The 13969-nt window shown below is 41.5% G+C and overlaps 1 protein-coding gene across 2 annotated transcripts in view; it reads left to right on the forward strand.

The window, feature by feature from the left end:
- The window catches only part of ranbp9 (RAN binding protein 9), a 33106-nt gene that overhangs the window by 14625 nt on the left and 4512 nt on the right, over positions 1–13969 (forward strand). For both annotated transcript variants that reach the window (XM_033650446.2, XM_033650448.2), the window contains exons 5-10: positions 809–831; positions 6932–7116; positions 9721–9833; positions 10170–10278; positions 11362–11516; positions 12343–12496. In XM_033650446.2, coding sequence (XP_033506337.1) covers positions 809–831; positions 6932–7116; positions 9721–9833; positions 10170–10278; positions 11362–11516; positions 12343–12496 — 739 coding nt within the window. The remainder of the gene's footprint in view (positions 1–808; positions 832–6931; positions 7117–9720; positions 9834–10169; positions 10279–11361; positions 11517–12342; positions 12497–13969) is intronic.

A 13969-nucleotide genomic window follows, 5' to 3' on the forward strand; every position in this document is an offset into this window, starting at 1 on the left:
TATAAAGCCCCAACCTCACCTGAGCACTGTGGGGCTGCACACCCATAAATGTCCAGAACACAGAAAATGAGAAGAAATTCCAGACAGAGTACAGAGTCTCTGCAGATAAATACACAGGTACACACACTGAGAGTGAGTCATGGGTGATGATTGAGAGGGATTACTTTGTGAGTCTGTATACTGTTTTTTTTAGGAAAATAGGTCCATCTCTGTAGGCGTTCTTCCCATAATTTTGTCAGACACTTGAAGTAACAGTCGGAGCCCATCAGCTGCAAAAACAAGCATTTTTAGTGGACGTACGTTAATGTGCCTACCTGCCACTACTGTCTGCAGCAATCTCACTCAACATTGGACCAGTTTCAAACATTCTTGTTCCTATTTGTCACTTAGACACAAAAACATAGGAAAATAGAGTCCAGGTTAAAATACCAAAGTTACCCATTACCTTGTCAGTTTTAGTCTGACATTAGATTACTTTGAATACGAAGGCACACTGCGTAGTCTCGCCGTCTTTTCTTTTGTTCTCTGTACAACGTCTACCTTTAACATTCTACCTGCTGTTATTGCAACACTCTGCCTGTGTAATTAAGACATCAGGGCTCTCCTGTTAAATAATGTCTCTCTCGTTTACATGACATTTAAGACACCAGGTTACTGCAGAAAGACGATAGTAACCAGATTACCTCAGCACGTGTTAACACACTGACTGTGGCCTCCTGATGTGTGTGTGTGTGTGTGTGTGTGTGTGTGTGTAGAAATAGAAAGACATCCTCTCCTTCACTCTGACATTGTCTCTCTTGCTCTGCAGGTATTGCCTTCACAGACCTACCAGTAAGTACCCACATTTTGTTCACTCCTGTGTTGTTAATTCATCCTTCTAGTTTCCATCATTAATCAGGACTGTAGGACATGAGGCTATTAATAGAAATGAAGTGTTTGATTTCCTGCAGATTGTCTATTGAAGTAGAAATATTTATGCTGTGTAAAATGTATCGCACTCTGGAAAACTTAGGAAAAAGTAGGATGTGTGGGGGGAGAAAAAGGCCTGGACACATTTCACATTCTGACATTGTGAAGTATTATTATAGTAAAGTTCAGCTTGCAGTGACAAATTTGGTCAAACACTGTTCATGAAGAACTTCAGGAATAGAGATAGTTGCACAGTCTATGTCTTGAAGTGTTTTTTTTTATATCGCTTCTGTAGAGGTTGTAGTGTCAGTGTCTTTGGCTCCAGTCATAAACAGGCAGGTTTTATCAGAGGTTATCTTTATTTTCATTTTTAAATAGGTGTTTTAATCCAAATTATGGTGTCACTAAATTCAGCTCAAACATTTTTATATGTAGGAAATTAAACGTGTGGTTTTGGAGTAGGGGTGGGCGATATGGCCCAAAAACAATATCACGATATTTCAGGGTATTTCAGCAATAATGATATTTTTGACGATATGACAAGTAAGCAAGAAATATATTTCTTATTAATTTAAGAAAATAGTTTGCCTTCAAATATTTAGTAAAAACTAAACTAAAATGATCTCTGATTTCTTTAGTTTGTGAACAACAACAGTAACTCAGAGTGAGTTCAGATTCTGTATACAATATTAATAGTTCAACAAAATAAAATCTACCACAAATTACACATTTAAACAGCCCCCAAGTTAAACAAAATGTCCCCTGGGATCTATATATATATATATATATATATATATATATATATATATATATATATATATATATAAATAAATCAACAGGTGATTTCCTTCTTTTATTAAAATCCTAAATGATGGAGTTGTTTTTTTCCCACCTGGACCTTTATGCTCTGCCATTTCTCCTCTAATCATCACACTGTAACCTGTGACAGGCTGTTATGATACCACAACTATCACACATTCACATATATGTAGTTTTTGTTGAGCCGCGAGCGTCACGAAGGTTTACATCACCAAAGGTTTATGACAAAATCACTTGACGACACCGACTCCCATGTGCGCATGGCGAGAGAGGGGAGGGAGAGATGCTGTGCTGCTGCCAGAGGAGCCACTGAATGAGTTCCCTCTGAGCAGTAAGACACTAAAAGAGTCTGAGAAGTCCGGGGCTGTTCATAAAACATTCAGGACGCCACAGTTTATTCCACACTACTGAAGTTGCTCCTCTTTCTGGAACCACCGCAGAGTTAGTAATAATTTCGCTTTCAGCCATGCCTGTTGTTGCCGTGGGTAACAGTAAGTCAAAATATCATGAGTGTCGCAATATGAATTGTTCGTATCATATCAAAAATTATACCGGTATTACTGTGCACGAGATGGTTATTTTGAAGTTGGTACTGTCACAGACCAGACACAGTATATTCTTTTATATACAGTTCTTGGAGTGCTATAGATTCATTTTATAAGTTATAAATTTGTTACGTTAATAAAACATGAAATTCTGATAAGCTGGGAAGTTTTGAAGGTCTAGAACAGTGGTTCCCAACTGGTCCAGCTACAGGGTCAGATTTTTCCCTAGTGATTATTGTACCAACATACATCATACCCATCCTGCCCATGATCTCGTCCTGCCAGCTGTCCCCTTTATACAGACACCGTTTCGATGCTGGTACTACCTCCCGTGGTGGCTTAAAGGCAAGACAACTCCATCCCCCTATTCCGTTATCGTACCTTTATCATAAAGCACATTAAAGCAGCTTAACGGCACAATATTCCCACCTTGAACAGGCAGTCTAAAAGGGGCTAATACTGGACTTCATGAAGTTGCCAGACACATGTCTACTAATGCATACGTTAGTCTGTGTCTGCTGGATGTGTAACCAGGCAACTCCTTGCTAACATGTTTGCCTGATTGTGTTATAGGGCGATAATATGTCAGTGTCGTGTTTATAGCTTGTTTCTGCTGCCCCCAAGTGGACAAAGAATAAATTATTAGAAGTTTAAATATTACTCAAAGAAAACTTTGAAATACTGTTTGTGTCCAAACAGAACATCACTTGTGTTGCTTTGTGCTGTTGTGGCTCATCGTCAGGCGAGTCTCAGCTCCCATGCTTCAGTATGTGAACGACTCCCACACTGAAAGGACATTAATTCCAATGAGATTCATGCGTGTATTAAATGCATTGAGATGTGAGGGAGACACTTGTTTTTAAGGTTTTTTTCCTCCCTTCTTGCTTGGTAGCGAATGAAAATGGATCCGGCTGTTTTTCGAGGGAGAAGAAAATAAGAGTCTTAGCCACAACAATAATCCATTGAGCAGCAAAACAGGCCTGGCCCTGAGCCAGACATTCATGTTCCTCCAGAGTTGTGCAGTGAAGTGCGTCACCTCGGCACAGCTGACCTTTGTGATTATTGGACCATGACAGAGGCAACTCTAAGAGACACACACACACACACACACACACCTTTTGTACCACTGTTCCTATGTGGACTTTTATCAACTATATTTGTTCCCTAACCATTAAACTATTCCTAACTCTAATTTAAACCAGTTCCTTTATTATAAAATATCATCAACTTTAACTTCAAGACTAGTCCTACTTTTTTATTTTTAAGACGATTCCCAACTTTAGTCTTCCACTAATGTGTCATACAATGAACTTTTTTTATATCTACATACTGATACTTTTAGTAATACTTTCAGAACACTTGTACCAATCCAACAACAATTTCTCTCACACACAGTCACTGTGGTGAACGCCTGTTGTCAGTCACCACCTGATGATTGATCAAATCAAGGCCATGATTAGATTGGTAGGATGGTAGAACAATGAACCCCTACAGACCTCCTCACCTCATATTTCTGGTTATCTCCTCGTGCATCATCATCACAGATGTCATCATGGACTTAAACAAAAGCAGAACAGCTGTTCCCAGGAACAAGACATAGACATGTACTTAACCCTTTGGCCTTGACATGCAACATGTCAATAACTTGCACTGTAGCACAGAAAAGCCTCAAACAAGTCACCTCCCTGTTTTCCTGTTGGGTGTGTCGGAACATATTTGTACTATTCCTATCAGTAAAGTGAAAGGAAATGATAAAATAATATGTAGTGAGCTAAATATTTTCAGAAAAGCATCTAGAAATCAGTTTGGGTTCATGGTGATGTTTGGGTGCAGAGAGTCCCTTTGTTGTCCGACTGCCCAGATTTGAAGGTTTTGGAGTTGGTGGTGCCAGCTCTTTGTTCTGTTGTGGTGTTATTACCAAAAGCCTGGCTGCTGCTTAGCTGAGTTTTGTTTTAGATTTTGTCAGACGGTTCCTATAGTCCTAAAAACAGTACTTATCTTCTTCCTCTGGGCCATAGAGCTCCATTGTTGTCCAAAAACTATTAAGAACATCAATGAGCCACACTGTTGCAGTGGGTGACATAATCCTTCATTACCATGAACACACACACACACACACACACTGTGGTTTATTTTGACTCAATCCTACATACGCCTAGCCTGGTTCAAGACCTTTGAATCGCTGCCCACATCTCAATGACTTTTCATATTGTTTTACATAGATCTGCTGTGATACATTTACTGCTTTTTCCCTGCTTAACAAGTCCATCAGAGCTGTCTTAGCAAATGGCATTTGTAAGTTTAGTCACAGGAAAAACTCTTAAATTGGCATATTTATTTAATTGACAAACAATAAGTGAACAGCTTCTGTGTTCACTGAAAATAATACAGACTTGACCAACTGGTTAGAGCAACATGATGTTAGACTAAAAATAAATAGATATTTACTCTGATTGTTTTGTTTACATATGCTGTCCTGGTGCCAAAAATGCTTAGCGCTCTAGATCGTCAAATGTGTTTTATTTCACAGGTGAAAATTGTCCTCAACAAATGCACTATTTCCTCCTGTATGAGCACTGTTTCTAACAAGATAGACAACACCATTGTATGCTCTGTATTAAGTGACTAAAGCTACCCTTCATCCGCTAAATGCTTATAGGGATTACTCATCTGTATATCAGTTATTATAGTAGAAGATAAAGTCGTTCTAGTATTTGACAGCTGGAAAGATGTTCTTTTCTTAAAACCTGGCCGTCTGTGCAGTAGAAAGATGAGAATAATTTTGAAATTAGCGTTGTATGACCAGAGAAAACAGAGGAAAATGACTGTGGCATTTGCTTTTGCTCAAGCGGTAGAAAACCTACATTAACCAGAATATACTGCACCACACCAGACCAATAAACACTCCCACTGATGGAAACGTAATGCAGGTTTACCGTCCGCGAACAATATGATGGCTGGCTGTTAACAAACAATCTTGGGTGCTTTCCGAATCGCATACTTTTTCTCTTTACTTTTAGTAGGTACTGCGGCAGCCAGGAAAAAGTACGTACTGTTGCATGCAGTATGCACACAATCGGGACATACCACTTTATAACATTACGCCCTGAACTTTGACCCTTTTGCTTTTACATCTGTTACCATGGAGATTAAACAAACGCCACTTGTGTGTAGTTTAACTTTAAAGTTATAACTGCACAGGTTGTAGATTCTGATATATTTGCGACAGTGAAATTACATCTGCAGTTCTCTGTCATTGTTATTTTTATACTTATGTCCTTTTGTTGTTTGTATATTTTGATTATTTAGTTCACTAAACAATTAATATTTCTATTATTACTGTTCGACTGGTCATCAGTTACTTCAATGTACATTGCGTCATTGCGACTTCAGACAGCTGTCAATCAGCTGTCAAACAGCTGTCTAGCTGACATCTGTTTGCAGCTCAGTCAATGTGACGTATCGTCCACTGTGCAGAGGATTGTGGGTCAGAATAGTCAGAAAAGCATGCTGGTTTGCATACTGCAAAATCAGACTAAATGTAGTAGAACATCCTGGTATTCATGGCATACTGCGTTTTGACATATTATGTATTCGGACATGCTAAATGATTTTTTGGCACGCAGTATATTATGGTTGTATGGGCATTGGAAAGCACAGCTTGTATTGCAGTTTAACAGAAAGCCAAAAAATATTTTAGGCGAGGAAAAGGCAACGCATTAACCAATGCTTGATGTGATCAGCACTACTAAGCTTTACTGTTTCTTAGTTTTTTCAAACTCCGTTTTTTAGAATACAGGAGACAGTGTGGCACCCACCTGTTCATTAAGCCTCGTAATACAGTCAAAGAGTACACTAAAATATGTTTCTGCAAACAGTTTAGGTGAGAAATAGACCATACAGTGACAGAATTTTGGTTCATATTTTGTCAGCACAGTACAGTTTGATCTGAGTTGAATCGCAGTTTGATAGAGAAAGAGAGGGGCAGGTCTCTCTTAATCTGCTTCTATTCTCTTTGTGTCTGAATGCTGAAGTACAACCTGTAGTTCTTGCAACAGCCCTAGAGCCAGCGAACCATATGGTGTGTTGAGGTGAGCAAGGAGATCAGGACACCAGTAAGGTGGAGGGAAGTTTACTAAAGTTCAGTTTAACGCACTACCCACATTGTGATGAAAGAAAGCTGGTTGAAAATTGGCCTTTAAACTAAACTGGAGGTCTGTATCTGGAGGCTGTAGTGACTTCCATAATACAGTACATTTGGAGGTTGAGTACTCAAACGATGAAGACCAGAAATTTCAGCACCTGGCAATATATTCACTGCATCACTTCAAACAAATCAGTGTATCGATCATCCTGAGAGATGTATAATGGGCAAAGGGATCTGACTCACTGCCCCTGTAATGTCTCAGGAGTTTGAACCCTGGCTCTCCTGTGAAAAGACAGACTTTCAGCCTGCCACTCAGTTTAATTGTAGAATCTTTGCCAGCTTGTGAAATCAAGCCTTAAGGTCTAACTGTAGACAAAAGCTTATTTCCTAATAGTTTCTGTTTTCCTGTTCTCCCTTTTACCGTTCCCTGTTTTGATTTGTGGTCCAGATAACATTCCCAACTCCCTTTCCTCTATCATCCTAATTCTCTACTCTTTAATCTCCGCTGCAGCCAAACTTGTACCCGACCGTGGGCCTTCAGACTCCAGGGGAGGTGGTGGATGCAAACTTCGGCCAGCATCCCTTTGTGTTCGACATTGAGGACTACATGCGAGAGTGGAGGACAAAGATCCAGGCTCAGATCGACCGCTTCCCTATCGGAGAGCGCGAGGGCGAGTGGCAGTCCATGATCCAGAAGTAAGGTCACTGTGGAATAACGGGGTGTGGAGGAAGCAATTTTGGCAACTGGTGTTGTTTCAGTATTAGCCTTTTTAACAAAAATTTCAATTTGAATCAATCGATAGTTTTTTTTTTTTCTTCTTTTTTTACACTTACGTTTTCTAAGCATTGTAAGGCTTTTCGCTTTCTTTGACATGTACAGTTGCCATGGTTACAGGTGCCATTCTTTTCTATTTGAGGATTAGCATGTAGTTTTAGGGATGCACTGATTTGTTGAACGCACATCTGAATCCACAGATATTCGCCTTGTTGACTGACATCGGCCTGTTGACAAATAAGATAATATTCACCAGTGGTAGTGACTTATGTTTTTCCGTTGTGTCGCATTGGTTTACGCAGACTGGAAAGTAGGGCGTAAGACCAATGACGTCTAGTCGACTTAGGGACAGTTGAAATCACAACCAACAGAGATCTTCCCTTAGACACTGTGATGATGTAAGGATGCAGGAAACTCACCATTGATGGTGTCCTGTCATCCTGTGGGCAATAGAAAACGTGTTTGGAGGAACAGAGTTCTTCCCTGGGACACCATTGGGACGAAAGGAAGCAGTAAACTTAGTACTGACGCTTCAGAGGACGCTCCCTGTTGTTTCTCTGATAATGCTACATTGTGAACAACAAATCTGTGTTGACATCAGCAGGAGAATACGTCTTATATGAAACGTCTGTGTTGTCACTACATTTTTTAAATACATCTGTCGCCTACATCCAGGCGCTGCCTCAATGTCTTAGAATAAACTACAACTAATAAAAAGACAGTGATGTGCTATGATCCACCTCACACACAAACTAGCTAACAAATGCACACCTGACACAATTAAGCAGCTCTGTCTCCCACACATGCAGCACAGCGCCGTACTGTGCGTGTGCTACTGCGGTCATTTCATTCATCTCACAGACTGATTTAGAGTAGCAGAACATTCATACATACAGAGGAGCAGCTCTGTGTCTCTCTGAGTGTTGCTGGAGAACTTGTGAGTGAGTGAGTGGGGCGGAGCTGTGCGGAGAGTATGAGAGAGGAGAGATGCTCACTGGCGCGGCTTTTTGGAAAAACCACGTCATTTAACGCAACTTAGGCCTATAGCAATATAAATGGCGTTGTCTAAATCAATAACTTGCTTGAAAATATATCCATACATAGTTGTCATATAGCCCAACCCAACAAAAAGATGCAGAAACGAAAAAAGCAAAAGTGCCCCTTTGGCAATATATCGGATTCAAACCCAATGCTAATGGGAATCCTAATAATGTTAATGAGGGAAAGGAGTTGGTTACATCACAAAGATCATCAACAAATGAAGAAAATGATCATTGTCGTGTTGATGCCAATGAGATACTTTTGATGTGACGCTGTAGCAATAGGAAATGTTCGGTTTGCATTGGTAGTAACTTAATATGGTGCTCTCACATAACTGAGTGTCATCGACAAATATCTTTGCAATTGATGCAGTCATTAACACCAGTGTTGTCACTTTAAATACTCTCAAAAGTCATCTGATAATGAGCTAAAGGAAATATTGGACTGTAGGTGACAGGAAATTACTGCTGACATGACGAGGATCGAGGCCCAGATGGACCACTTCCCCATCAGAGAGCAGGAGCCGTGATCCAGAAGTAAAAGCTGTGGGACTCGGTTTCTCTTCATGCCATGCCCTGATGGGATTAGCTCTCTGTTGCTATGATTACTTGTCCTGAATGGATTTAATCTCCATTTGATGGGGATTGGGGTTGAGGGTGGGGTGGAGTGGAGGGAGCCGTTGCCTTTTATCCGGGAAAGTCGCCTCGCTGTGTGGGATTGAAAACAGGAAGTTTCTACGCTCGCATCAGATTGGTGGATGGGAAGTGTTATTGTCTTTGTAGGGCAGCAGCAACATGATGACGAGCCGGGAGGAGCGGAGGCCTCTGGTCACAAATCTCCCTGCCAACACCGCTGGCAGTGTCATGAGAGTTGTGGAGATAAAAAGCAGTCAAGAAGAAGAATTCATCCTTGAAAACACTGTTGAATTGTGGGTCATCTTAGTACCCATTCCCTCTCATCTGCCTGCACAGAAGTCAAACACACCTGCACACACATTAAACAGTCAGTTAGCGCACATGCATGCTTTAAGAATAATTCCAGTTTATTATTATTTGTCGTTTTGGTCGTCATTTGTACTTTTGAGTACAATATTATTGTTCCAATTTCTTAGATTTTGGGAACACTTAACAGCAGTCAGACCATCAAAGAGTTTGGAAACAAGCCAGCAGTTTAGCCACGAACATGAAACCAAAGGCAAACGTTACAGTTATTACCCAAACTCTCCATTGTAAAACAGTTTACAAACCAACTTCCTGGTTCAAGTTGTGTGCACATTTTGCCTGTACAATGAGTGGATTGTTATTGACATTTTAAGTGTGCTTACTTTTGGTCATATCTCTCGATAAAACAGTTTAGATAATCTGAATAAACTGTCCTGACCCAATGAAGAGAAGCTCTTACCTGTTCAGTGTAATGGTCTGTGTAATTTCTCCGGCTGCTGCATCTGATCACTGAGTGTGTTTCGTTTTCTCTTGTCTCGTCAGGATGGTGGCTTCCTACCTGGTGCACCACAGCTATTGTGCCACAGCTGAAGCCTTTGCCAAATCCACAGACCAGGCCGTGCACGAGGAGCTGGCCTCCATCAAAAACCGACAGAGTGAGTCTTTCTGTGTGGGTCTTTTTCTAAATAATCCTCGTATGAGGTAAAAATGGGACCCAGAAATGTTCTCAGTATTTTAAATCTGATACTGATATCAATATGGAAGTCTGCTGTTTGCTAAGATAAAAGTGGTCACAGCATAAAAGGGGATCTACTGCTTAGAATATTTAAGTAAAAATAAAGTCTATCCCTCCCTCTGTGATGTCTGTAAAAATGGGTGTTTACTACATATGATATACAGTTAGTATGAAATTTGACATAGCTTCCTTTATTCCTCTTGCACAGTCTCTGTAAGTATTATCTTTTGTAAATATGCTCACATTTGGTTTGCAGAGATCCAGAAGCTGGTGTTGTCAGGCAGAATGGGCGAGGCCATCGAGACCACCCAGCAGCTCTACCCCAACCTCCTGGAGAGGAACCCAGACCTTCTCTTCATGCTCAAGTAACTAACTGAGGCTGAGTTTGAATGGGTTTTTTTTTTATGTTCCATTGATTGATTTTAGGGTGCTTTCAGACCTAGAGTTGTCTTACTTTGGTCCGAATCAGAGACTCATTTTGTTACAAAGATACATAGTTGCCTAGAGTTGGTTCGTGTTCTCATGGCAGCATTTACAAGCAAACCAGATAAAATGCGTTGTGTGAGAAAGCTGCTCTTGATTGGTCAGAATTTCCATGTGGGTAAAATCCAGGAAGTAAACAAAACGTTGAAGAAGAGTACACTTGCAAGATAAATGTGACACTTTCTAATGTCACAATGGAGGGACAACTACGCAGGTTGATTTTAGCGCTGGTCATCGTGGACTATATTGCTGTCATTGTTCATTTTAGTCAAACCATACAGTTTGAAAACAAGGCGCGGCTCCAACTAGAAAACAATGTTTTGATGCATTGGATGTGCTGAATGTGCATATTAAGGCAGTACAGGAGGAGGTGCACATTAATAATCCTCTGAGACTGTAACATGCTCATGTTTAACCCAAACAATGTGTCATGTGACTGCAGTTGGTTCAGATCGAGGTCGGAACATGTTCTCACCACAAACAAACCACACCAGAGTGTGTTTGTATCCGGTTGTTTTGGTGCACCCGAGTGTGATTGCTGTGTTCACACCTGCCCAAACAAACCGCACTTAGAGGGCAAATGAAATTGAGTTCAGTTGAACCGAACCAAATGGGGCAGGTGTGAAAGCACTCTAAATCACAAGGTTGAAGATTTGCCTCTTAGTAATTAAAAATACTAAAATAAAGACCATGTTTCAAGGAAATCCTGCTGCATATGGTGCAAAAATCTAACAGTCTACTTTCTGTGGCACTTATTGAAACTGATAGATTTAGCAGTGATGATAATGAGAAATTGTTCTTATGGAAAAGGGATTTTATTTGCTCACTTTTTCTTTCTTCTCTCCTGTTCAATCCTCTTGTCTTTTCTCTCTTTCTCGACTTCTGTTTTCTTACTATCTTCTTCCTCTCATGATCTTCCCTTCCATTTCTTTATCCTGCCCTCCCTCCCTCACGTGCATCCCCAGGGTGAGACAGTTCATAGAGATGGTGAACGGGACGGACAGTGAGGTGAGGTGTCTGGGAGGTCGCAGCCCAAAGTCTCAGGACAGTTACCCCGGCTCCCCCCGGCCCTTCAGCAGCCCCAGCCACAAAGCCAGCAGCTCCCAGCCCTACCTCCCAGGTACGCTCCAGCTGTGCTTAGCGTCATCACATCTTTCTTTTTACGCTTCACGCTGCTGCCACTCTTTCAAAATGTTGTATCTTACTTGATCTTATAATTTACAGTTTTACAATTCCATGATTTTATGCCTTTTAATGATTTATTTCATCTTGTAATTTTTCTTTATGATTTTAAGATTTATGGTTTTGCTATGATAAGTGGGTGGTGGGTTTGATGGAGAAAGGCTGTGGTGAGGTCTGTTTGATCCACAGTGCCACAACAGGGGGATAGACTCTGGGGCAGCTGTGGGTCGTACCTGGCACAGACAATACCCGTGGTGGGGTTAGCTCTTGAGATCACTTCCGGGGGTTAGATGAATGACACTTATTTCAATTAATCAATGTCTGTTGGTGAGTCTGTGCCCGTTGGGAATTACAGGCTCTGATCATTAAGATATATAAATCATTTTGCATTTTACAGTGACAGCAATTATCTTTTTACAGCCTAGTATCTGCTCTATAAAATGTGCTTAGACCTACAGATTTGGCATCTTTCTTTTTATTGGCTGAATAGTATCTGGATCAACAGCTGTGCAGGTGTTCACTGAATAGTTACTATCTTTAAGTAGCCCTGAAAAGTTAATGTTTGTGACACAGAACACTGTAATTGCAAGTTGTGACAGAAATACAGTTTATGGTGATCAGATTGTGGCTGCACTTTAAACAGAAACACTTTAATGACATCTAGTTGAAGAGGACTCATCAGCATCAGCAGAGCCTTCTTTATACTAGAGATGTCACTCATTAATAGTTAAAAACATGTCCATCTTTCACTCTGTTGTTTTCAGGGTTTGACAGTAACTGCTGTAATGGTGTGACGTCTAATAAGAGCCACAGCTCCTCCCCTCACAGTCACAAGCCCTGCCCCCCAGGCTCTGGCTCCACACTCCCAGCGTCTGACGTTAGCCTCAACGGGAGCCGCAGCCAACAACCCATAACCAGGTACTGAGGAAAACACTGACACACACAGCATGCCATTTAATTTGCATATAAAGCTGAATGTATGCTTCGAAACTGGCTGTGATTGGTACCATCCCCTCACTGAAACTGAAATCCACATTAATTTGAATAGCTTAAAGCCACATTACTGGAAGAAATCTGCAGAGAGTCTGATTAAGATTTACTCCTTTCTAAGCCAATACAGAAATACTGCTGTATTTAACAACACAACTGGCCTTGCTCAACTGTAAGCATAGAGAGTGACTTAACAGCAGCTCAAAAGTTTGTTTTTGCTAACCTCCAGTGGTTTAAAGGAAAGACAAAGCCTGCATGCCCTACTACATGCCACAAAAGTTTTATAAAGACAACATTCTTATCAAATAACAATCCATATGGGACAAAAACATCAGGCCCAACTCCACGTTAACCTGCGCAGTTTCTGTCCAAGCCCGACTCGTGCCCGAGCTACAGCAGCAGTTTTGAGCCCGAGTCCAATCAAAATCGAGAATTTGTATGTAGAAAACATAGATTTTAATATTTTCTTATTTTATATTTTCCTAATTTAAAAACATACATAAGCTATAGGCCTATGTATGTCCTCGCGCCACTTCTTCTTCTCTTCCTTATTTCAATAGTCTGTTGTTATGTGAACGACAGGTTTCGCAGAGTGGGCTGCGGCCCCACAGTGTTTCTAGTGCACACAGCGGTCCATAGCGATGTGCCGCAGAAATGATGATCACCGCTCTTTGTTGCATGTTAAGGCCCTGACACACCAAGCCGATGGTCGGCCATTGACCAAAGTCGGGCCGTCGGTGAGCGTCTGTCGGCCTAGTTTTCGTGGTGTGAGCATGTTGAATCGGCGGCGGAGCTTGTCGGTGAGAGACATCTCTCTGATTGGCTGTTCAGGTTTTATTTCTTTGCCCCTGTAGCGAGTGAATCTGCCTGTAGTGAAACCAGGGCTAACAGGTGCTTCCTCCTCTGGCTCCCACTTTAACCTGAATAACAAACCGGAGCTAGCTGTGAGGCTAGCGTAGCGTTAGCCGCAGCATGACTGGAGGGAAGCACAGCCAGTTAGCCTCCACTAGCCTCTGAGCTAGCCCCGGCTCTCCGTTTGGATCCAACCGGAGCACAGAGCCCTGGTTTGTTATTCAGGTTAAAGTGGGATGAAGCAGCGGGTTTGTCGGGCAGCTGAGTGAAGTTGAGTGAAGTGGAGCCTGCGGAGGAAACATCGGGACCGTTTGGATGTAATAGTGTGTGGAGGGGCTGCGGTGCTCAGCTGCGCAGATGGGAAACCCCTCGGCTGACAGGACTCTGCTACTTTGTTTATCTCATGCATTCCTCGAACTTCCGGTTTCCCTTTTTGCGTTATTTCCTCTCACGCACACGCAGAACGTACGTGCTACTTGGCCATCTGATGTGGTCCGTGTAGTGTGTTCAAATGCAACTGACACAGGGTGACATGAGGCGACGTAGACG

This window comes from Epinephelus lanceolatus, chromosome 12 (assembly GCF_041903045.1).
Source record: "Epinephelus lanceolatus isolate andai-2023 chromosome 12, ASM4190304v1, whole genome shotgun sequence".
Taxonomy (NCBI): domain Eukaryota; kingdom Metazoa; phylum Chordata; class Actinopteri; order Perciformes; family Serranidae; genus Epinephelus; species Epinephelus lanceolatus.